Source organism: Larimichthys crocea, chromosome III, assembly GCF_000972845.2.
Source record: "Larimichthys crocea isolate SSNF chromosome III, L_crocea_2.0, whole genome shotgun sequence".
Classification (NCBI taxonomy): Eukaryota; Metazoa; Chordata; class Actinopteri; family Sciaenidae; genus Larimichthys; species Larimichthys crocea.
Genome location: NC_040013.1, coordinates 19629099 through 19653789, shown reverse-complemented (window position 1 = coordinate 19653789; position 24691 = coordinate 19629099). Strand labels below are relative to the sequence as shown.

The following is a 24691-nucleotide window of genomic DNA, read 5'->3' as shown; positions in this document are numbered from 1 at the left end:
CCCAATATGTATTCTTACTCCGTGTAATTACATTGTGACAACTCTTCAAAGTATATTTGACCCAAATATGACACTTAGGACTAAATAGTTGAGAATATAAAGTATGTAAAGATTTCAAAATTTAGGACTTTGATCTTATAAGACTTTTTTTTTACACCTGGTAGTAACAGACCTTCTTCACAGCAGCCATTTTGACATGATCAAAGATGGATATTTGCACAGTCCTCTTATATGTGTGGCTTGCAGGTTTATCATGCAGTCACACAGATTCGAGTCTTTTCGACCTCACTCTGCTTAGTTTGGAAAATATGAAGCAAGTCTCACTATCCCCTTCAAAGAACATGGGTCTAAATTAACATACACGTACAGAAAAACATCCTTATAACCAGAAACAATATATTGTTGTAAATTTGATCTCCCATCCTGCCACTTAAAGACAGATGTTGGCCACACACACGCCCCAGGTGTTTTACATCGCTACAAAGCCCAGGATGTGCTTTTTTTTATAGAACATTCATAAATGTGTCAGTGTCATGTCTTCCAGAGAGGATAAATATGGATCACTGGGTCGCAGGAGGTTGGATTTTGAAGACTTGAATCACATATTTATAGAGATAATGCTGTGATATTGATTTAAATCTCTGGCATTTCATTGGCAAACAAGCTATAGACAATAACAACTTTGTGTCGATGTCATGAACCATTTTCTGTACAAGTGCTTCCAGTGAGTTTTACAGGTTACGATTTATGCCGGGTCTACAAAACACACAGAACCGAATGGATAAAAAACACTTTAATAACTGAGTCGTCTACTACACTGTTATCTGACAGGTTACGCAGCATTTATGACTTGCAGTCCCTCCTTGTTTATGTTCCACTTTATATAAAATGAGTATATGAGCAGAGTGGTGTAGTTTTACTGTGGTACATCTATTAAATTGAATGCAAAGTATAACAGTTAACTATGTCAATGCACAGAATCCAAAGCTCCTTTGATTGACTTTTTACAATTTTTTGAATGGCTGGTGGTACGGGCTGGGCTGGGCTGGGCTGTTTGTCTGTGTCAGCGGTCCAGTTTTGGTTTCTTGGCCTGTGGTTCAACATCTGGGGCTGGAACACTCACACCAGGGATCTAAAATAAAAAACAATTAATTTTCATTAAACATAATGCCGGTAAGCTGTTGGCTGAAGCACAAAATATGTACAGTTTAGTCAGTCCTTACCACAGGGTGAATCAGAGACATGCGGATCTTCTGGTGCTGAATATTGGAGTCATCTAGGCTGATGGTGACCTTCACCTTGTCAAATATGCAGAAGGTGTGCTGCTCTACCTTCAGAGCGGGACCCTGAGCACACATACAGAAGAGATCTTTTAAAACACAGTCCTATGATGGTTATAGTTTAGCTATAAAGAAAAAACAACAACTATTGTTTATACCTCTTCATCAAAAACAAGGTTTGGTGTCGCCTTGTCTTTGGTGTCAAAGAAGACCGTACCCTCCAGGCCAAACTTTGGGATGAGTACAATGATTGCGTTCTTCCTCACAAACAGAACAAATCCCTCTTCGTTCAGGATGCCTCGGCTCTTGAAGAACAACTGAAAAGAGATGACAGTATTTAAAGAACGTCTTATGCAGCGTAATGTTTTAATCAATCCAAGGGTTCAGATGGTTATAAATCCATGTTATGCTCATTCTCAGGTTAACAGAAATCAAACTAGGGCATCCATATGTGTTTACCTGTGTGTGGAAGGCCACAGATGCCCTCTGTGCATACTGAGACATTTTATGTCTGTAGTTGAGGTTGTTGGCGAGGGCTGACTGCTTTGGTTTGTCCATCAAATCTGGGTAGGTGCTGTCTGCTCCTATGGCCACTGCCAACAGACGGTGTACTATAATATCTGCATACCTGTTTGAGAGAGCAGATGGACCGGATGAAGGGGAGGAGGCAGAAGTTTAGATAGAGAGAAAAAGGGAAGATGACGTGATGTTAGAAAGAACTGTGGTCTGGTACTTTTCATCATATTTAATTAAGATGTGTGGCATATGTGTTTTCATACCTCCTAATAGGTGAGGTGAAGTGTGTATAAATGGGTGAAGCAAGGCCATAGTGGTGGAAATCGCTGTCCATGCCAGAACAAAAATAGACAGCCTGCATCATGCAGCGAGTTGCCAAGATGCGCAGTAGCGTGTTAAAGTACGGGAAGTTGTCCACTTTGGCCATGTCGAGGGAGTCAGCCAGAGCCTTGGCCGAATCTGTGTGGATCTCAACAGACTGATGAAAGAAAGGAAACAAAGTGTTAAGTGTAAAATTATATTTCTAGCAGGGATCATAAGAATGTTTATTTTTTTATATATATTTTTATTATAGATGTCTGTAATGGATAAGTGGTTGCAATAAATGGCTGCGTTGATGGATATTGAGGAGATACTGACAGAGCTGTAGGTGGTATCATACATGAGCCAAAAACATTGGGAATCACCTGTAGGTGGTATCATACATGAGCCAAAAACATTGGGAATCACTGAGGTACTGCAATGTTTGCTTCTTGCAAGCATACAACTTGAAAACCAAAGCAATTTTTCTGCATGACCATCTGTCTCCACTCACCTTGGACTTTGCTGCCTTGAGCAGGATGTCGTAGTTAGATGGAGGTGGTGCTGGATGCTTCCTCAGCATGGCGCAGTCTGGAAATTCATCGTAAATCTTCTGAGCGACGGAAATATTGGCCAGCAACATGAACTCCTCCACCATGGAGTTTGTCTCCCTAATAACCAAGTGAACGGTTGTATGTTGAAAACTCAGCATGACACAAACAAACACACTGAAAAAAAGGAAACGAGCTTTTGTGGAGGAAAAGAATTCTGCTCCTTTTTTGAGGTCACCTACATAAGCTCTTTGGTCTGGAGGTCAATGGGGTCGTGGGTTTCACTGTCAATGTGGAAACGGACCTCTAAGGACGACAGTGTCAACGCCCTGAAGGATATCAAATACAACACAAAACACAATTCATGTTAAATATAGACAGTTTGAATATATATAAGTTATAGAAGGTAAAATCTAAATTAAAGGTTCTTGATTTTAAAGGCAACTCTATGATCAATAAAAACTCAACCAATCCTATTTTTTAACCCCACAGCATTACAATGTACCATCCTACATTTCTACCTTTCCTAACTCCTAGTCCTTACCCATTCTTTATCCTCTGCTTTTTGAGGATTTTGGCCAGTTTGTTGAGACCTCGTAGGCTCTTGGTGATGTCATCAGTCCTGGTGGTGTCATCAATCCTCATTTGTGCCTCGGCATACGTCAGTGATGCCTGGCCGGGATCGAATGGTAGACAGGAAAAGATAAATAAACAAAAATCATGTTTGAAGACAAATAAATAATCAAAGCGGGTGGTATTATTATTATTTTCTGTGGTATTTATATTTACTGTCATTGGATACCGGGTGTTGATACCATACCTTTGAGTTAATGACGCTTTTTGTGAACCGGGTCTTTAGAATTTCAGCCTTGTGGTTCATCTCCCAGATACACGAGAAAGCCATCCTGATGAAATCAAAGAAAAATATTTTAACTGCACGAATCAGCTGGAATGGCAAAGATCTATAAACACTGATGATACATGCACATGTATGTATCCTCACCTCTCCACATCGGAGCGTAAAGAACACAGATTGGAGCTGAGCAGCTCAGGAACCATGTCTATCCTCTGACGGAGACAAAATCAAACACAACATGTAACTTGCTTTATTACTATTATTACTATTACTATTATTATTATTATTATTTTGTCTAAATACGTTTTTAAGAAATTTAAAAATGAAACTATTTAGTAGTTAAGGAGCAAAGCAAATTTAGCGTGTGTATATTTTTCCTTACTTTGCCACACAGGTAGACGGTGGTGCCGCGGTTCGCAGCTTCTTTGTCCAAAGCGTTGCCAGGTCTGATGAAGTGACTGACATCAGCGATGTGGACGCCCACCTACAGCGAACAGATAACAGTCTGTGTTACACGAGTAACTTACTGCCATTACTTTGTAATACATGTGTACAATATGTGTACCTCAAGGTTTCCATTGTCAAGCTCTCTACAGTGCAGGGCGTCATCTATGTCTGTACATCCTGGAGGATCCACACTGCACACTGTCAGATGCCTCAAGTCCTCTCTCTTCACCATGTCCTTTAGCACACAAATCCACATTAATATATACACATGGCTAAAAATATTTCAAATTATAGTGTAATAGATTTACTGATCAATGATCAACAAAACTGAGACTAAAATACTGCTCAGTGAGTCTCAAGAAAAGCTGCTATTACCTCTGGTGTGATGGACCATGGCATCTTGGGAAGGAAACTGAGCACAGCCTGAGAGAAGGCCTGGTGGGGGACGTCATGCTCCAGTAGCAGCACCTCCTGCTCTGTCTCTTTGTCCCCTGCACTTCCCAGACTGCGCACAAAGTGACCCTAACAAAGACGAGAAAACAGTTGGTGTTTTATTGCATATTATTACATATCAAGCCTGAGAAGTTTGGATTCATATAAATGTAGAAAACATAAACAATTAACTTTCCTGACAAAGGTTTGCCCTACTCATAGTACAGCTTCTACAGGATTTTAACCTACATTTGGATATCTGGAGTGTCTGGGCCAGCCATCGATGGCCACCATGATCCTCTGGCCTGCCAGTGTAGATGCCTGACGTGTTTCAATGCGAATGCGAGGGACACGGCGGTCTGCTGGGGTAAAGAGATGCCGGGTTGACTGAATGAAAAAGGAAAGAAAAGGGATGGTCAGTGCTGCAGTTTGCAGAGGATATTTATAGATACATTTATTAATTCAGGTTAAAATCCGTACCAATCTTGAGGAAAGCTTCAAATTTGCAAACCGAGCCAAATAAAGTCTAGAGTTACCTCTTTAATATGGGAGACATTGAGCATGCCGCAGAATGGCCTCCAGCTCCTTTTGATGATTCCCACTACTTTCCCTGTGGGCTTCCTGGCTGCTTCAGCTGCCGATATCCTCAACTGCTCAGACACACAGCCACACCTAGGTCATTATGATACTGTCGCTACAAAGGCCAAATGGCGGTTGTCGTTTTACTTAAGTTTAAAAATAGTCGATTTTTATGGAGCACATCACCTTGATAACATCCATCCACATCAATAAACACCCTGCTGAATTTATTTCAGACTATAAAATGAGGAAACAACACAACCTCCGTAAATTGTAAGTCAGTTTAAGAGAGAAAGGTTTACCGCTCTATCCTCCTCTTCTTCAGCATCGTCGTCCTTTGCTGCTCCTTCATCCTGCAGCACGACTGAGGAGGGCGCCACCCACTGATCCCGTGGCAACAGCTGCACGGCAACCACATCCTGGTGCACTGATCTGTTGAGGTTCTGAAGTCCCTGGAGGAGAACCTGGCAGCAGACCGATGGGACATTTACTATTGTAATACATGTGATCTGGGAGAACCAGACATTTACGGGTTTTGGATAATTTGTTCAACACTGTATATTCACAAACAACTACACACACACACACACACACACACACACACACACACACACACACACACACACCTCTGTGCTGTCTTCCCCCTCTCCCTGGACAAAAACTGTGGCCTCCAGATAGTTGTCTCTGCTGGCCCTAAAGGTGCCCTGGAGGAAGGACCCACTCTTAATTCCTGCTTGGATCCTGGACAGAGGGAGGTGCTCTGGGAATAACATCTTACTGCTAGTGATCTCATTCTGAGGGAGCAGAGAAAAGACATCACTGGTAAGAGAAAAGACAGAGAATGGTGTCCTATAGAGTTTGGGCACAAAGAAAAGGCATGGAAGTAGCCTTTGTCCCTATATGTAAACAGCAGAAAATTGTGCAGGTGTTTACCTTGTCATCATTGGACAAAGCTAGTTGATCCACAAGCTCAGGGTTCGCTATAAGACTCTTGATATACTCTTCGCCTAGAAAGTAAATGAAAACAATTGTAAATACAACTGATGTGGTTCAAAATTATGTTCAACAGAACTTAGGAGGCTTCTGCATGCTGAAAAATGGACGCTAGTTGGATCAGGAGCTGTGTTTTTGATACACAGATCTCTTTAAACTGATCTGTAACAAACGACTACTGTACCCCATGATATTTTCTATCTCTAAGGAAAGACCACTTACATTTGTACACCAGCAGGCCGCTCTCCTCTGCCTTCTCTTTGTTCCCTTGGTCATTGGTGAGCAGGACCACTTTGAGCCCGTCTGGGTCAGACTTGGACGTCTTTAGGTGCTGGCTGTACCATTTTGCTGCCACACGGATTGCACGGTCGTTACGGTCATTGGCGCTCTCCCCTGGTTCACGTTCAACAAACGTCTCACTGCAAGAATAGTAAATTTTAAGGCAAAACAATTTTCCACTGATGCTGATTGATGATGAAATAACTGAACTTTTAACATATTATTAGTGTGATTAAGATGCTGTGATGCAGTTAAAAAAAAGGGCAGTGGTGTTTTCGTACTTGTGGTGTTCGTTGGTAAAGGTGTAGAAGTGTTTCTCTTTCTCGTGTATGATGTCCTTCAGGCGTTTGTAGACTGGTGCACTGCGGTGGCGTACCTCCTGCAGCACAGTCTGAACGATAATCACGTTACGGATCACAGGATCCTCCAACACGTCAATCTGCGGGACACGGAAATTGTAAACACAAGATGACAACAATCAGAGGGGGTCAGAATCTGATGCCAAGGTTATATGGGGTGAAAATAAGAAATTAGTTATTATGATATCACGACTATAATCAAGGAATCACTACCACCTAAATCTATGTTAGACCTCATCTGCAACTGGTTAATAGATAGATAGATAGATAGATAGATAGATAGATAGATAGATAGACTCTTGCAATAATATTATTATTTGTATCATGGTCAGTTTCTTTGCAATATTTCTTACACTATGGTCACTTTACATTACAATACTCTTTTTATATATCATGCCACTTTTATCCTCAGTACTTGTCTGTTTTGAAGGTTGATTGTTTTTCATGTTTATTGTGTAGGTTATAGATATTTCTGTCTGTTTATTGTGTTTGTTCTTTTAGCCTTTTCTACTTTTTTTCTAATTCTGTAGTGTATGCTACACTTTCCTCTGCTGCTGTAACAAGTACATTTCTCCGTGGTGGGATGAATAAAGTATATTTAATTATATATATATATATATATAGATAGATAGATAGATAGATAGATAGATAGATAGATAGATAGATAGATAGATAGATAGATAGATAGATACTTTATTGATCCCGAAAGAAATTCAAGCATCTAGTAGCAGCAAGCAAACATACATTAGAACCTATAACACAGTATCCATACGTTAAAATTAACTTGAGATAGATCTAAATTTAAATATGTACAGATTTATAGCAAAATTAAACACTTGCATAGGATTTAATTATTTACAGAGGAATTAAAATGTGCAGAGGAACTTAGTGACTAATATTTTATAGTGTCAATAGGAAAAAACTGACACTACCATAACCAGAAGACGTGGAATTCATTCATAAATAAGTAGTATGAGGTTGGTTATCCCCACTTATACGTGAGATACTAAACGCTGTATTATCAAAACACATCAGATTAGACCAAAAACATTTGTTTCTTAAGAAATCTGACATCCAGGTGATGTGGAAAACTTTTTTCTTTTACCTGGTGCAGCACCACATTGGTGTCAGGGATCAGATAATGTGGATAAGGGCACAGGTTGCTCTCGATGCACGCGTCTCTCTGCAGCACCGTGGACTCCTGTTTGCACTCAGAGCAACTTTCGCTCCCGCACCAGATATCATCTCTCAGATAATGCTCACGCACAATCTTCATCACTCCACCCGAGCGGGTCTTCTTAACGAAGGTTTTAGATTTCAACATGGTGACGATAAAAGCCTTAAAAAAGTGAAAATCCCACGTTTTTTTATCCAACCATTTGATTACAGGCGACACAGTTTGCTAGCTAAACATGTGTGGAGTTAGGACTACATATGTGGGCCGACCAAAAACTTCCCAGGGGTTTTGATTAAACGCGTGATTTTCAGGGGTTCGTTGACCTACGTGTGTATTCACCTTATATTATTTTCCGTTTAGAAACTCTGTCGCGATAGAGTGGACAAGCGGTAAATAAACACGCAACAAATTCTTACTGTTTTTACGTACAACGATATTAAAGTCCGTGTTTGATTTTTGGTTGACCAACTGAAGTGACAACAAAGCAGAGGAAGGCTGTTAGTGTCACAGCGCCCCCTGTGTTCAGGAGGAGGTACTGCACCCTCGGCGCATTGTAGCGCATTACAGACTAGTGGACGTTGAGTGTATTACACAGTCATTGCCTCAGGGGGCGCTGTCGTCAAGGCAACGCCGTCGTAGTCGAGCCGTTTAGTGATGGGAATTTCGGCTCTTTTTGGAGAGCCGGTTCTTTTGGCTCTGCATACTATAAGGAGCCGGCTCTTTCGGCTCCCGAACGGCTCCTCACATTTTATTTATTGGTTTTATTAATTAATTTTTATTATTATTATTGCTGTTATTATTATTTTATATTTTTTAAAAATGTTATTATATTTTATTTTATTTTTGACATTGTAAAGCACTTTGGTCAGCGCATGCGGTGTAAAAATGTGCTATATAAATAAAACGTACTAACTATTTAATTAATTTATCAACGAACATAATGGAATAAACGGCTCCTTAAATCGGCTCACAACGAGGAGCCGGCTCCAGTCGTTCACTTCAAAGAGCCGGCTCTTAGAACCGGATCGTTCGCGGCCGACACATCACTAGAGCCGTTGGCGGTTAGCAGGCGGCTAGGAGCGGGACCCTTGAAAATAAAAACAACCCACCGGTTGTTGTTCTTGTTGTCAGCTCCGGGATGTCACCTGAACGCCGTATCACGGTTTACGTGTCCTTTTCTTGAGCAGTAGTCTGTTTTAAACGCCACAGTGGTGCTCTTTCTCGGTTTCTCTCCGTACAAACTAGCGTTAACGTTAAAGTGTCACATATCGCGATAACCGTGAACTTTCTAATCTCTGCTGCAGCTCTCTTGACCTGCTAGTTAATGTCCGCTCGGTCAAAATGCCCCCCAAGAAGCAACACACGAAGGCGACAGCTGCCAACGTCTCAAGCTCCTTGGACCTGGAGTCTGAAGACATCAGCCTGGAGACGACCGTGCCTACCACCGAGGACGTCTCCTCGTCCGACGAGCAGCGGGACGGCTCCCAGAAGGTGACCCGACAGCTGATCGAGAGGAAGGAGCTGCTGCACCACGTCCAGCTGCTGAAAATAGAGCTTTCTCAGAAAAACCTCATCATAGACAACATGAAGGCCGACCACATGTCCAAGGTAAGTAATAGGAATGCAAAGTCTGATATGCAATGAGTCTTTGTTTGCATATATGTGTGTGTTTGTTTTTTGTATCTGTCAGGTTGAGGAGCTGGAGGAGAGGCTGAATGATGCTCTGCATCAAAAACAAGTGTTTTCCCTGAGACTGGACAGCCAGCTGAAACTAGCACAAGAAGAAAACAGGTGAGGGAAGTGACAGATTATACAGGGGTTCAGGTGTTTTAATTCATATGGTGTGTGTGTGTCCTCTATTTTGCATGTCTCATCCACTTTCCTTAGTTGGCCTGTGATTTACTGGGGCTGGCAGGGAGAGATGATTATAAATCAGTCAGGTACAAGGTCAGGAGAGACAGTACATCATTTGGATATGAAACATAATGCTCATTACTGAGCAGAAAACCAAAAAAGGACAATATGATATTATCTGTATCAGTGTGGAGGTGTCTGAGACAGCCCATTTTTAAAAAATGTATAAGAACCAACTGTTAGAGCTCCTCGAGGAGCCTTTTCTTGAATAATAAATTCAACTTAAACTTTGATACTTTGAATCCAGTCTTCCTTATTCAAGGGTTTCTCTTAAAAGAAATCCCATAACAACAGTAAAAAACTGCAGGAAAACTTGTTGTTCTTCCAGAAAGTCTGTACATCTACATAAATATGCTGGTGTCTCTGTAAATATGTAGCTGGAGCTGTTCATATTTGCAGATTAAGGATAATGCACACACACACACCATGAGGAAGACAGAGCTAGAAGTTATAAAAACTTGAATAGATAGATAGATAGATAGATAGATAGATAGATAGATAGATAGATAGATAGATAGATACTTTATTGATCCCAAGGAAAATTCAAGCATCCAGTAGCAGCATGAGACACCGTAAACATACATTCAAATTAACCTACAATATAAATCTGCTAAGCTTGCAAAGAAATGAAACCTGATCTTTACAAATAGAAAACTTTTGAAAAAGTAAAATAAGAAATATTTTTTATAGAAATAAGAAATAGAACTACAATTGAAGATACAAAAAAAAACCTATATCAAATTAAATTAGGCTGTAGGCAATGGATTAAGGTCATGTAGGTCATTATGGTATGTATTGGAAGCATGAAACAAGTTTTAACGAGGATAACTCTACTTGTGTTCTATCTCATTATTTAGCTGCTAAGCTATAATGTGAGCTGTGCTAATAAATATTGTCATCGCCAGAAAGCAGCAGGCGCTGCGTAAGCAAGAGATGGAGGCCATCCTGCTCAGGCAGCAGCAGCTAGAGGAGACCAACAGACAGCTGTGTGAGAGGGCTGGAGAGCTGAGGAGGTCTCTCAGGGATCTGGACATTTCCAAGGACAGGTACCAGGAGCTTCGAGACCTCCCTGAAGACAAAATCTCCATACAGGAATATGTAGCTGTAAGTATCATGGGCGAGCTCTTCCTAACCTCCACACCGATTAGGTGTCCAGAGAGGTGAGATACGATGTAGTACACGATTTCTTTGTGCTGTGTTTTTTAGATGCGTTTCTATGAAGTGGTGACTCCTCTGCGGGCTCACCTGGCTGAGCTCAGTGTGAAGAGAGGCACTATGACCGAAGAGCTGGATACACACAGAACCCAGATGAAGGCTTTGATGGAGGTACTACACACACACACACTCACACAACCACAAGCATTAATCTTTGTGTTTCAGTTACTGTTGAATGTTCGTGCAGCAAACCTTATCGTGTGCTTGTGGGCACACATAATTACATATACAGTTTTTATTTTCTCTCTTTAAACTGTCAAGAACAAACTTATTTAAAAACAAACAATTATCACCCCTCCTGATGGGGTGCAGAGTCAGGTTTATTCCTAATGGGAGAGTATTTATTGTTGACTGTTGAATCCTGTTCAAGAACCAGAGCGAATTTCGTGGGAAAGGGTTACTTTTGATTCTTCTCTTCTTTCTAATATTTCATATTTGGAGCCATGAGTGCAGCATTTTTTTGATTTCACCTCTGCTATCTACTACTTCTGCTACCTCAGCAAGATACAGTCACATTGTAGCTCATCACTGAATACTAAACTACACTTTAAATTACATTTTAGCGATCCTCTAGTATATATATTTTCATTTTATATTTTGTAGTGTTATATATTTATTTAATTTTCATTAATAAATAAACATTTCAGATTCCTCCTTCTGCCCCTAGAGGGAGCACATGTACCAGTGGTAAACATACCACAGCTTTATAACCAGTGAGTTATAACATACTCGAAATGATCTTTTTCACATCCCACAGTATCAGAACGAGAGTGGTATTATATAGAAAAAGAAATCCATCCTGTAAATGTAGTCGACAGGGGCCCTGTAGGCATAAACAACACGGTAATGAGATGATGATGCAACCTGTTGAAGGCAGGTCCATATGTGACAAAAATGACATGAATCTAGGCTTTAATGTAAGGGCAATTATGGGCGAGCATGAGACCGTTTGAGACTAGATGAGCATAATTTGAATACCACAGGCGTTTTTACCGAACAGGTGCTTGTTTTTTCCTTTTACAGTCTTTTTTTTTCACATAGATATATCCAGCAGGTTCTAATTTAAAATTTGTTCTGTGCATCTGCAGAGCTATGAGGAGGAGCGGCGGCTACGTACCGAGCTGGAGCTGAGGAGCCAGAGACTGACCCTTGAACTGGCTGATACCAAACAGCTGATCCAAGAAGGAGACTATCGCAGAGACAACTACCCGAGCGTCAAACGGTGAGTGTTTGTGTGAGTCCTCTGCAGACCAGCTCTTTTGATGAGCAGAGGTCGAGCCACATTTGACTCCAGTCAAAGCCACAGTACAGTTTCTGGAGAACAATACATAGAAGAAAGAAAAAAACTACTACTCACACCACCGGTTTCTCTCTCCTTTTAATGTGAGAGCAACTTGCTGCTTATTCTTACATACTAGTGATGTAAAAACCTGTTTTTACCACTATAATTCCTCCATTATTTGATATTATTTTAGATGTGGTGTTTATTTTATATGATATTTGAAGACCAGATTGTTGTAACAGACCTCTCTACTACCTGATGTATTGAGTAACTGCATGACTATAATATTACATGGCAAGCACTTTATGGTTCGTTTGCCTTTTCATAGTGAGCGTGACAATTTTGAAGCGGACCTGAAGGAGTTAACGAGGAGATTTGAGACACTAGACTTGACTCACGCTGCGCTGACAAGAGAAAGGAACACACTCAGCAAAGAGGTGCTTCACACACACACACACACACACACACACACACACACTAATACTCATTGAAGTTTCTTTGGGTGTACATTGTTATAATATTTCTTTTTTTTCTTGCCCTCCAGGTGGCAACATTGCAGCAGTCGGTGACTCTCTTGCAGAAGGATAAGGAGTACTTACACAGGCAGAACATGGAGCTTAGTGTCCGCTGTGCACATGAAGAAGACCGCCTGGAAAGGCTGCAGGTCCATACAGTGGATGAGCTACGAGGCTCATGCAATACAAAATAAGGCATTCAGTAATTGGAAGGAATCATCTAACCTACTTTCACTTCTTGTTTCCGTCACATAGGTTCAATTAGAAGACACTAAGAAGGCAAGGGAGGACGCCTATGAAAAATATGTAGCATCCAGGTTAGGCTCTGCTGTTTACACCGGAGGCCAATATTCTAGTGTTTTTGCTCAGTCTGACACCAAACAACTGCCAGTAGACATCATCACATTTTGACACTGATGGTTTCATCTGTCATAACTTTTCATATTTTTCCTTCCACTGCAGAGACCGCTATAAGTCAGAGTACGAGACAAAGTTGAAAGAGGAGTTGGAGAACATCAGGCTAAAAACCAGCCAGGAGGTAGACAACCTGCAGAGAACCTCCAGGGAGATGTATGAGAGGGAGAACAGGTATCTGAGTTTTTATTATAGAAACTGTGTTGGTAAAAAAAACGATGTACAAATATCAAAGGGCACCATTCAAACCAGAGGAAGTGAGACATTTTGTTAACATGCCATATCACTATCAGTTAACCAATAATGAAGAGAGATGAGAGGAAGAGCTATCAGCACAGACCACAGCAGCATTAAAATAAAAGGAAATAAAAAAACATAACGTGTTTAACGTTCTTCAACAGCTGTTGAGGTCATCTTTCTACTTACGTGTGTGTGTGTGTGTGTAACCAGGAACTTGCGTGAGGCCAGAGATAACACGGTGCTGGAGAAGGACAGAGCAGTGGCTGCTGAGAGAGACACTCAGTCCAGATATGACCAACTGCTGGAACAGTGAGTGTTGTCATCTACGCACACACACACACACTCTTAGTTTTGGTTTTGTTTCTTGTTCTGTTGTTTTTACAATAAGTACTCCCTCATTTCATTCTAGTAGGAGTTAAAATTTAGTTTAATATAAAATATTCACCTCCTTTATCATGTGACAGAAGCAGAGAACAAAAAGGCAGATTCCTGAAACAAATGACATGAAACCGATCAACAATGATGAGAGAAACTAACTTTAACATGCTTTAAAGTGGGAGCTTTTTTTCACTTCACAAAATGTTCTCGCCCTTCTTCCACACTCTTCCTGCCTTGCCTCTACTACTCTCATTCACGACTGCTGCACTTGAACGTGTGTTACTTCCTAAGCGCTCTGTTTATTAGCTGGATATCAGGGAAAGTTCACCTGAGGGCAATTGTCCAACTGTCAAGCAAACTCCAGTCAGTACCGTTTATTGTCACCAACATCATATTTCATATTCATTCCTCATCTTAGCTTGTTGTGCGTGGCAGTTGCTGTGCATATTAGGGACTTATTTCTCAATGACATAAGCTTCTATTAAATCATTGGTATTTGCCTGAAAGCTGTGAACTTGTTCCTGCTCTGATGTTGACTTGTGAGCCAGCGGCTGTTTGTCATTCTCTTGCTTCTCTTGCTTAACATCACACAAACACTTCGCTGTAACCGAGCGGGTCAGAAGGTCACGTAGGAGTCAGAGTTCACAAAGGCCAACTGGTGTCACAGGTCTGGCTGCCTGCCTGTCAGGAATGAAATACTTTGACTGCAGGTTGAATGCAAAGTAGGATACAGGGTACTGTGTAACACATTTCTATACTGAGAAGATCTCCTTAAACTAGTTTTAATCAGCTTCATATTATTTTAGCCTATTTCCTAATTTTGTGTAACGTGTTTATATTTTATGTTGCATTCTTAGTGATTTCCCCTTTTTCCAAACTTACCCTTCGTGATTTGTTTCCAAGTTGCTAGTTCCTATCTCATTCTCTGCTCCAGGCAACAATGCCCATCTCAGTATAGCCTCTAAAGGTGCCTCTGGGTCATGGCCTTGTAGGAAATTTCATATCTTACATGGAAATTGCAACAGATATGCGCACTCACACACACACACACATGCACACACACGTTTTCAGTCAATCTGCTGCATAGATACATGTCTGTCTTATATGAGCAAATGATCTATGCTTTTATCTGAATTCATACTCAGACACACATTTTTGAAACAGTATCGAAAAGAATTATGTAGAGAAATATGTTTCCACAACATGTCTTACATTGTTCCAATACTTGTTAGCACTTTAAACTTTGTTTTGCAATATTGTATCTGCAACAGGCTGACAGATACCCAGACACAAACAGCAGCAGCAGCAGCAGCAGCAGTAGTAGTGTCCCTGTCCTGGGTTACTACTACATGCCAGTCATTTCTCTAGATCCAAACCACCAGCTGTTGGCCTTTCCATACACACTCACTCTCCCTTGCACTCTCTCCACTGCTGCGATCACATTCCCTCTCTGCGTCGCATCGCAAGCCAGCAACGACAGATGCTAGCCACAAGCCCTTAACCCCTAACCCCACGCATGCCCCTATTTTTGGGGCAAAGAATGAAGCTGCCGAGCTTGAAATGGCGTCGGATAATTGTAGCATAGAGGGCCAGTTTGAATCTCAGCTCTCTGTAGCAGAATGCCGGACTTACAGGCCGGTTACGGTGATCACTTGTCCAAAACAAAGACAATGTATTGAGTATGGTTTTCCATTTTCACCTCTCTAGCTAGTCTTAACTTGTTATCATGAAATTGCCTCAGGGAACCCCCAAGTCAGGAGCTCTTACTTACTTTAGCTGTAAGTATTGCTGTTAAAATTGTTATTTGAAAGGACAGACAAAGACCATGGCTGACTACACTCCTCTGGAAAAGTAAGTTACGAACATTTTACTTCTTGGTCGTCCAGATTTCAGCCGGCGATAATAAAACAAGGCATAAAATGTCGACCAAGTGTACATGTCTGTCACTGTGAGCACACCGCTCAGGCCTGCGCTCGATGGATGATGAAATCCTATCAGGTCAGCTGTAATCGAGAGTTATTAATATTATCCAACTGACTTCCATGGTTTCATACAGTCTGTGTATGTGTGTGTGTGTGTGTGTGTGTGTGCATGCTTGAAAGCTGCCTTGGGAAGAGTACTGGGCTCTGAAAGAAAAAAAAAAACATTGCCCGTCCTGGTTTTACTTTACTTGCTGCAGCAAATTATTATTTTTATTTTCGCTTCGATTAATTTTTTTTGTAAAACATATCTGAAAACAATGCTAAATGCCCTTTTATATTTCCCCATAAAGTGACGTCTTACAATTGCTTTTTTTTGTCCAACCAACAATCAAAAACCTAACATGCTCAGTTTAAGAAGCTCACATTTGAGAAGGTTTAATAAATAAATGTTTGGCTGCCTGATAAATTATTATTATTTTTTAGGCCTTTTTATGCCTTTATTGATAGTACAGCTGAAGATAGACAGGAAGCAGGGGGCAGAGAGAGGGGGAGTGACACGCAGTAAATTAGCCGTCCAATGCAGGATTTGAACCAGGGCCAGCTGCAGCGAGAACTATAGCCTCCACACACGGGGCGGCCGCTTAACCCACTACGCTACCGACCGCCCCTGCCTGATAAATGATTTAATATAAAAATGAATCTATTGTCAGCAGCATATATTCATCTGATGCTCTACTTCCAGTTCATTTGTTCACATTAGAAAGTTTCATCAATATTTGTTTGATGATAAGGTGCCTCCCATGTTGTGAGCAAGCTACATACTCTTATTTAACAAGGCTTTGATGACCTGTGTCCTCTGACAACACAACTTGAACACAAACTGTAGAATATATTCTTTCTTCATAACCAAACAATTTAGTAGGAGCACCTTTCTGTAGCTGCCAACTACAATGATGAAAGATCAAGACCAAACATCACTGCAAGCGACATTGAGAAATACTCTTGATTGATGATGATTTAAGACTTGCATTCCTTGCTTGGTGACTTGTTGTACAGCTTTACAGTCATTGTCAGGCTGTTAGCTTCCACAGAACACTTTGAACATAACACCTCAGTGTGTTGCACAAGGCACACCAAATAGTCACTTCCTTGCCAATTCCTAAATAAACATGTCATCATTCTTATCTTAATACTAAATTAAATTTTATCTCTATGAAGGAAAACATTGCAACATTTGTGTGAACCCCAGGCATGCCTAAGCTTAACCTAAAAACCTCGAGTTTGCCCTCTTTGTGAGATGCAGCTGCTTTGTCATCCAGACATACCCACATCATTTGTCTACACCAAAACACATTACCTCCCCCTTTTTATTTAGTACACCTACTCACATTTACACTCAGTGAGGTGTTTGCGTGCCTCCCTCTATGCAGGTTTCGTCAGCTACAGCTGGGTACTGACAGCCGGGTGGCCGAACTGTCCAACCAGGCCAAGCTGCACTCCTTCGAAGCAGAGCGCGCTCAGATGTTAAAGGAGGAAACGGCTAAAGCCCTTGCCCAGTGCCAGGTGGAGTGTGAGAAACAGCAGAAGAAACTGGAGGTACTTTAAACTTAAAGACAGGAGAAAAAACTCCTCCTGAATGTTGTGTAGCTGCCTAGAACAATTGCTCATCCACAGTACTTAAAAATTAATGCTCCACTCTCTCATGAATGCGCCTGTCCAGTCTCTGTATGTCGTGGCTCCATTCTCATCTTTATCCACTGTAGCACACCCATTTATACAAGAGGTTAATTGAGTGTAAATTGCTCTTGATGTCTAAATGCACTAAGTTTGATGTCCACTTATTCACCTGTATTTAACACTGTCCTACTTACCAGGAGGTTCATCATCAATCATACATTACATAATCATGGAATGAAGAAGATCCAGCTAATTTAGGTTTTGTTGTTTAGCTTTGATTTTGTTCCGGGTCTGGTTTAAAGCCAGTTTTGTATAAAAGGTTCTTACATATATTATCATTTTTATTATTATTATCATTATTTTATATGATGTAGTTTTGTTGAGCTCTGACTCATATTCAGGTGAAACATGAAATACATTTTAATCACGCACATTTCAGCTAATAAATAGTGCCTCAATACAGTTTCAGAAATGTTTTGGTAAACATTAAAAAAAACAAAAACAATATTTCATCATTTTAAGCTGTGCAAAAATAAATAAAAAATGGAAAATGTAGAAAATTTGTAGAAAATGTGTTGCAACCCTAATACAGCAAAAGCAGATAGTTAATGTGAAATATATTGACATTCACATTATTCCACACAGATTTTTTTTTATTCCACAGAGAGATTTTGTACAATCATTTTTTCCCCCCCACATGTACACCACAGACAACGATGCTGAAAGTTCAGTCGTTTACTTTCTATCTCCCCCCTGCTCCTCTCCTCCTGTGCCTCAGCTCCTGACCCAAGAGTTTTACAGGCTTCAGACGTCATCAGAGAAGAGGTCGGCGGAGCTGCAAGCCCAGAATGCCGAGCAGGCGTCTCGGCTGGAGACCTATGAAAAGCTTGAGCAAGAGTTGGACCAAGTCACCATGCAGGCTGCCGAAAGTAAGAACTTTGTACTACTCCGTAGTACCCTTTACTCTGAAGTCAGAAAGGTCTGACAGCATCAGAGAATGTGTGTAATAAAAGTGACGGATAGCAGTGTGTTGGATTAAGATGTAAGCCTTGTGACAGTAGATGGGACAAAAGTTTGTTGTTGGTTAAAATAACAGAATTTTATTGCAGCTAGGACAAATTAAAAAAAACAACAACAACAAAAAAACAACCATGCCACATTTCATAACTGTCCTGGAAGGTATAGACAGTATTTATGATTATTTATCTGTTGCCAGTTGAGAATGAAGAGGAGGCAGAGAGAGTTCTGTTCTCATACGGCTACGGAGCCAATGTCCCCACAACAGCCAAAAGACGACTGAAACAGAGGTACGCTGTATGATACGCTTCACATTTCAAGGATAGGACACTGTGAGATTCTATATGTCATATGTCTTTTTTCCTTAATATACTGTATTTATTAAGAAATGAGGATGCTATTATAGTACAGACTACATGAATATGTTAGTAAGCTGATATATCATGCAGGTGTTGAACATCATACAGTATGTGTATTTTTCACAATCTAAAAACATTATGAATGTTCTGCCTATCTAAACGTTTGCCTGCTTTAAAGATTTTCAGACAGAGTCTGCCATTCTTCTCCTCTTTTATTGTTTAATTTTCTACCTTTTCCAGTGTATTAGTCATCGGGTGTAGTCATGCAGTACCACCCTCTGCAGTAGGATAAAACTGTGTCAGTGTTTTGGCGTGTATAATGCTTGTTTATGTGTATTTGTGTACAAAATAGTAGTAGTAGGAGTAGTGATGATGGGTACCTTTTTTTTAAAACTGTGTAAATTGCTAATCTAGAACATGTTCAGACATTGTTCTAGATTTGCCTCTAAAAGGGCAAAGATGATTTGGTTGTAGTTCACTTAATCTTCTATTTGAAACATGCATGTCCAAATTGATCCCAACTGTTGGCTACATAAAGTGTAGAGTAAACAACGTGGAAGTACATGCTAGTATAAACTTGTCCGTGTTGTCATCTTTTGGAATTCCCAAAACTGTGTTTGTGTTTGTGTTTGTGTTTGTGTGGCTGTCGTGCAGCGTTCACCTGGCCCGCAGGGTGCTGCAGCTCGAGAGGCTCAACACATCACTGACGAGAGAGCTAGAGAGACACAAGTCACACACAGGACAGATATCTGAAGAGGTAAACACACACACACAGCAATCAGATGTGTTCCTGCCTGGGGACCATTAATAATGGGATGAACTTCAGTGTTTAACTTAAAATAAAAAATAAAAAAGCACTACAAGTCAGTACCTGCCAGACGCACTTGATTTCCCACCATCACAAATCTCCCACAAGCAACTCAGATTATGGTTACTCCTCAGCTTCTTTCAAAGCCATAATGATTTATTTCAACTGGCTTTTACCTCTCTGATGACACAACAGAGCCAAACTCTCAGCACCCACCGCTTACCGTCTCACATCATCGCACAACTCTCTGCTTTGAAAGTCAATCTAAACACTCTCTCAAAGACGGACTCCTCAACTGTGACATGAAACCACATCTGGCTTTTTACTCTGACAATGAGAAGAAAAAAAGGGAATTGGGCAGCTTGTGAGGTAACAAACAGATAATCAACCACACTTCAGGCCACATTGATGAGAGTCTCCTGTCCAGGTTTAACAACAGTCATGGCGTGTCTGGGAAATGACAGGTTGTTTTAGAGTAACGACAGCAGCCCTTATATAAGAAGAGTGAGAAGTTAAAGTCTTAGTGGCTGTCACGCTTGTTGCTACAATGGGGAAACAGGACCAAAAACCATGACGGCCACACTCTTCACTCTCCCAACAGCTCGGCACACCAATCATTAAGACTTTTGTTGTGTAAGGCACGCCGTGTGCGTGTGTGTGCAACGCTGGGCGTGTGTATTTTGTCTATACATGACTGTGTGTGAGCTTGCATGTCTTCTACACGTGCTCTGATGCAAAAAAAAAAAAAAAAATCATCCAGTTTGAAACTATGATCATCTCTATGAGAAGAGGGATTGTGCAACAGAGGCTGGGCAGACTGAAGAATAAATATGGCAGCTATTCAAATGTCAAGTGTGATTGACTGGCACTTGTCTGGAATTCCTCCAAAGTCATTGAGTATGAAAGGAAAGGGTGAATTGTTATGCTTTATAGTCACTAGAAAAACCAAGGGTGTTAACGGCATAACCACCCACACAGATGTTCTGACTAACTTTTGTCATTACCCTACCCAGTCACTGCTGGCTGTAAAAGTGGTTTAATGAGTAACACCCTAACTTTATCTATTGTTTTGCAGATTAAGCATGATACTGACTGAGCAATATTTTGTTAGGTAGAGCGGAAACAGACTCTTAAATGAGGGATCACTGAAACGCTATAAAGATGCTTTTCTGAAAGTAATCGCAAGAATTGTGATTGTTAAGATTGTGGATTTTCATTGCATTCTCACTTTATGGCTTCATCTTTGATTTCAAGGGTACTGCTACTATTAATAAAACCGATACCATTTAGATAAGGCTTCATAAAAACACATTTATAGGCACTCAATCCACCCTGAAGACATCAGAGATAAGATAAAATCTTGGCTGCAGTTGTTGCTTCAAGAGCCATTCACAAATATTGACAGAACTGCACTATTTCATAATACTAACCACACGTAAAGTCCATTTTTGTGAAGTAGAAATATGCCTTAACTTCTGTCATCAGCTTTTGTAAGTGAATATTTAAGTCATAATACGCATGATGAATATCATGGTGACAGACGTTAAGCTCTTGCTGTTGCATCATACACTACTCTTTTGTGGAGTCGTGCAACACAAGTGAAACAATGTCTGCCCGAGTCTCGAAGATAAAACACAACCAAAGTGGACCTGATAATTGTGTAGGTGTGCTAATTGTTACTGTAATACATTTTTGAACCCAGGGTTCGAATCTGACCTGTGGCTCTTTTCCCACATTCCTGTCACTCTTCAGCTGTCTCTATATAAAAATTAAAAAGAATCTTTAATTTTTGAATTCTGCACATACGTGTTTGTTTTTCCTCAGTTGTTGTCAGCCAACCAACTGTTACAGCAAACGCAGCAACCGTATAGCTACCTGATTGAGACGGTGAGACAAAGGGACGCACAGATCAGCACGATGAAGGGGCGTATCGCCTCGCTCGAGGACGATGTCAGGTACATGTACACGACACACAAACACAGCAAGAAGGAACTTAGCTGAAAATCAACACATTTTTAATTGAAGGTTATAATGTCTTCCGTCTTGCTTGCCAAGATTTTTATGTGTTACTTAAATTCGTTACATTTTGTATCGTGTAATTTATTCCTCTTGGCAGCATGCCATATGTCCCCACCCCTGGGCGTCTCTGCTTTATCCTTATCTACCTTTGTTTTCTTCTGGGCCTCTCACACCTAGCTCGGCCGGACTTCGTGCAATTCTGCATGTGTGCACGACTTTGTCTATGCCCCAATATGTGTGAGTGTTTCACATGAGCAGAACCTGACGCTGACCTAAATCACCCTTGCCTCCCACTGCATTTGAACCTGAGAAATATGCAAAACTGACAGACGGCAGGTTTTCTCTTGCTGCTCACTAACGCAGGGCACTCACCTGGGGCAAACAGGAGAGCAAAAAAAAATCTTTTAAATTGCTCTCATGCTTCTTAAACTAACCTGTCTGACGGATATATTGAAGTTTTCCTGTGGCTACACAGCAGTGCGAGAGACGCCGTTTACAAGAGTTTCTCATTTTACATGCTACTAGTTCCTCTCTCTCAAGTATTTATTGTATTCACAGTTTGCTTGGTGATATTCAAATTTGGCTAACAACTCAGGCTAAGTTTAAGTCTTTTTTTCCAGAGTTCCCAATGGTGACGTCAGAAAAGCTGTTGTTCCAAGATTTGCAAGATGATTTGCTTTAAAGCACCCGCATTACAAGCTCCTGCTTGTGTGTTTCACAGCCCCAGGAAAAGAACGCTTGGATAGTGCTGGAGAGAGCTTGAGTCATAGGGCTTACAAACTTATATTAAAAAAAATAATAATTCATTATTTTGCATATTTTAGAAGTTCATGACTTGGATGTGTAAATGGCTGTTGTATGCTCTTAGTGCTTGTAAACCTGTCATGTAGACAGATTAATACACAGTTGGCATGTTGTTTTGCTCTTACACTCACGCAGTGACATTAAATTAAATTTAATTGAATTATTATAAATGTATGGCAAGCTTAATCCTACGTTGACCTTAACCTGACCCCGCCCTGTGCACAATAAAACAATGTACATCTATTATGTAAAATATGTTTTTTCTACAATCTTGTAATATCCTGCCTGCCATTTATCAGTGATTCACGGGGCTTGTTCAGTAAGCTTCACACGTCCCTATAAGTAACTAGAGTTGAATTTATAACTTGTGTGGTAAGTATTGTAATGTTTTTGTATTTTTTTTATTTTTTTTTTTTATTGTAACACCAGCTCTCTGAGGAAAGAACGGGCTGCTCTGGAGCAGGTGAAAAACAACATGGCCGCCGATCTGGAGCGACTGCTCAACCATCGAGAGGTACACATGATGATGATGATGATGTCCGCTGTCAAATGTATATTATGTTAGCTGTTTGATGTTTTAGTTGTGAGAACTGCATTCAGTATCTCCAGTTCTGTTCCAGCACTGCATATTGGGCTGCTTCAAACATTAGGAGAATTTCACCAAACCCCTTTGACGATTTCCTGGCTATAGTCTGTGTTTGACCAGTCAGATAGCTCATGCATCTTCTTATGGCAGAGCCCGAGATGATGTCATCGAATGTCTTTTATCCGACCAACAGTCTAAAACCTCAAAATATTTAATTAGAATTTAACACAAGGAACTGATTTCCATATTTGAGAACTTGGACCATTCATTTATGATTATCAACTGGTCGTCGCAGCTCTACTGTTTCATACTTGAAATAAACAGGCTTTTGATATACAGGCCAGACAAATTATTGCACGGTGTTTCAACGCTTCCTTCAAGATTGTGTGTGCTCGTACGTGCGTGAGTGTGTGTCACCGCCCTCCCCTCCTCCCCAAGCCAGCCGTTTGCTGTATGAAGTATGTGCCCTGTCATAGACAGCTGTTCCTCAGCCTGGCTGTTTGGGATGCCACCAGGGTGCGTGTGTGTTTGTGTGTGTGTGTTTTTGCCTATGTGTGTGCTTGTGCGTGTGTGTGTGACATGCCGGGGCTCATGTCCTCAGGGGTGATAAATAGAACCGTGAAATGGCCCAGAGTCCTCCCCTCTGCCCTGCTGCCACCCCTGCAGACCCTTGAGCTTGTTGAGCTTATTGCAAGTCGTCCCATAGTTGGACTTCAAGAGTTCAGCTGTGTCGGCATGCGGTTCAGGACAAACATGTCATCAAGAAAGCAGCGATTAAAAATGTTTGAAAACATCCATTTCCAAGCAGATGTTGAAAATGATTATCGTAAAATATACTGTAATCATACTTGTTCATTTAGTTGATATTTCTGGCCTTTTAGACACTATACTCCCATTATTTCTCTTAGAGATTCATGTTTATTGTTTTACCCTTATTTTCACATCCCTATTTTTATGAACCATGTGATTCACCAGGAGTTGGCGGTGATGAAGCAGGTCCTGATCAGCATGCGCTCCAGACAGGGAGGCGCTCTAAACATGTTGGAAACCGATAAAACTGGTATGGGGACCTCTGGTGCAGGAAAACACCAGTCCAAACGTATCAACAGGACCACAGAAGAAGACTCACCAAGCAAACCTAAACCCACTGTGTTTGTAAGTGTCTTACTTGGCAACACCCTTGTATGAGTCACACCGTCATAACCTGCCAGGACAGAAGTTCACACGACGAAGCACTTCATACTGGCAGGAAACGATAACTAGCTTTTTTAGTTCATTTAGTTTCGCTTAAACGTTTCACTGCAGTCAGCTGAGTGAAGAAGAAGTACAAGAAGTAAAAGAAAGTCAAATAGGTCAGATTTGACTTTCAAATTCTAACCTTTAGAATCCAAACAGGAGCTCCTTCTGTCGTGCACGTCATACTCTTCTCATCATTTCTCCTTTCTGTCTCTTTTATTTTCAGACTAATAAAGAAGTTCCTGGTTGGTACCAAAAACTGAGGCAGAAACCCAAATAAAATCATCTTCATGTTCCTACTGGTGCTATTTATGTGTCACTCAGGGCTTTAACAACCTTTTTTTATTTTGATCACGGTGCTTGTATTTCAAACTTGTAATTTACATTTCGTTTCAAATTTTGACTTTGGAAATACAAAAGCAGAAACTGTTACTCGTGTTTGAGTGTTTTGTTGTTCCTGCTCTTGGTTACATATTGTTCAGAGAGGATAAATTCCCTGCGTACTGGTCCAAAACCAGAGGTATTACCTTCCACAG

General features: G+C 40.8%; 2 protein-coding genes across 2 annotated transcripts; one reads left to right on the top strand and one right to left on the bottom strand.

The window, feature by feature from the left end:
- Positions 1-776: 776 nt before the first annotated feature.
- dis3 (DIS3 exosome endoribonuclease and 3'-5' exoribonuclease) lies at positions 777-8048 on the bottom strand. Its single transcript, XM_010743240.3, has 21 exons — positions 7698-8048; positions 6515-6672; positions 6177-6373; positions 5895-5968; positions 5588-5755; positions 5264-5425; positions 4919-5032; positions 4632-4769; positions 4326-4472; positions 4069-4185; positions 3886-3987; positions 3651-3715; positions 3468-3552; positions 3192-3319; positions 2890-2976; positions 2611-2767; positions 2060-2274; positions 1740-1908; positions 1439-1597; positions 1224-1346; positions 777-1132 (listed from the first exon to the last, which is right to left on the bottom strand). Exons 1-21 carry the CDS (start codon positions 7914-7916, stop codon positions 1064-1066), a joined length of 2853 nt encoding a protein of 950 aa, XP_010741542.2. The 5' UTR covers positions 7917-8048; the 3' UTR covers positions 777-1063.
- Positions 8049-8769: 721 nt separating this feature from the next.
- pibf1 (progesterone immunomodulatory binding factor 1) lies at positions 8770-24587 on the top strand. The gene is made up of 18 exons (XM_027278430.1): positions 8770-9377; positions 9460-9560; positions 10589-10787; positions 10890-11009; positions 11987-12120; positions 12509-12617; positions 12725-12844; positions 12951-13012; positions 13158-13283; positions 13560-13658; positions 17080-17245; positions 18105-18255; positions 18543-18633; positions 19357-19459; positions 21335-21465; positions 22763-22847; positions 23895-24074; positions 24382-24587. Exons 1-18 carry the CDS (start codon positions 9111-9113, stop codon positions 24433-24435), a joined length of 2298 nt encoding a protein of 765 aa, XP_027134231.1. The 5' UTR covers positions 8770-9110; the 3' UTR covers positions 24436-24587.
- The last annotated feature ends 104 nt before the right edge of the window (positions 24588-24691 follow it).

What these genes read in the sequence shown, in the direction of transcription:
- pibf1 (XM_027278430.1), top strand. Translation starts at nt 9,111, where the DNA reads ATGCCCCCCAAGAAGCAACACACGAAGGCGACAGCTGCCAACGTCTCA. An exon ending in TCGCTCGAGGACGATGTCAG is followed by an intron (nt 21,466 to 22,762) that starts GTACATGTACAC and finishes TTGTAACACCAG; the next exon opens with CTCTCTGAGGAAAGAACGGG. An exon ending in AACCTAAACCCACTGTGTTT is followed by an intron (nt 24,075 to 24,381) that starts GTAAGTGTCTTA and finishes TTTTATTTTCAG; the next exon opens with ACTAATAAAGAAGTTCCTGG.
- dis3 (XM_010743240.3), bottom strand. Translation starts at nt 7,916, where the DNA reads ATGTTGAAATCTAAAACCTTCGTTAAGAAGACCCGCTCGGGTGGAGTG. An exon ending in AGGGGGAAGACAGCACAGAG is followed by an intron (nt 5,426 to 5,587) that starts GTGTGTGTGTGT and finishes GTCTGCTGCCAG; the next exon opens with GTTCTCCTCCAGGGACTTCA. An exon ending in TTCACCTCACCTATTAGGAG is followed by an intron (nt 1,909 to 2,059) that starts GTATGAAAACAC and finishes TCTCTCAAACAG; the next exon opens with GTATGCAGATATTATAGTAC.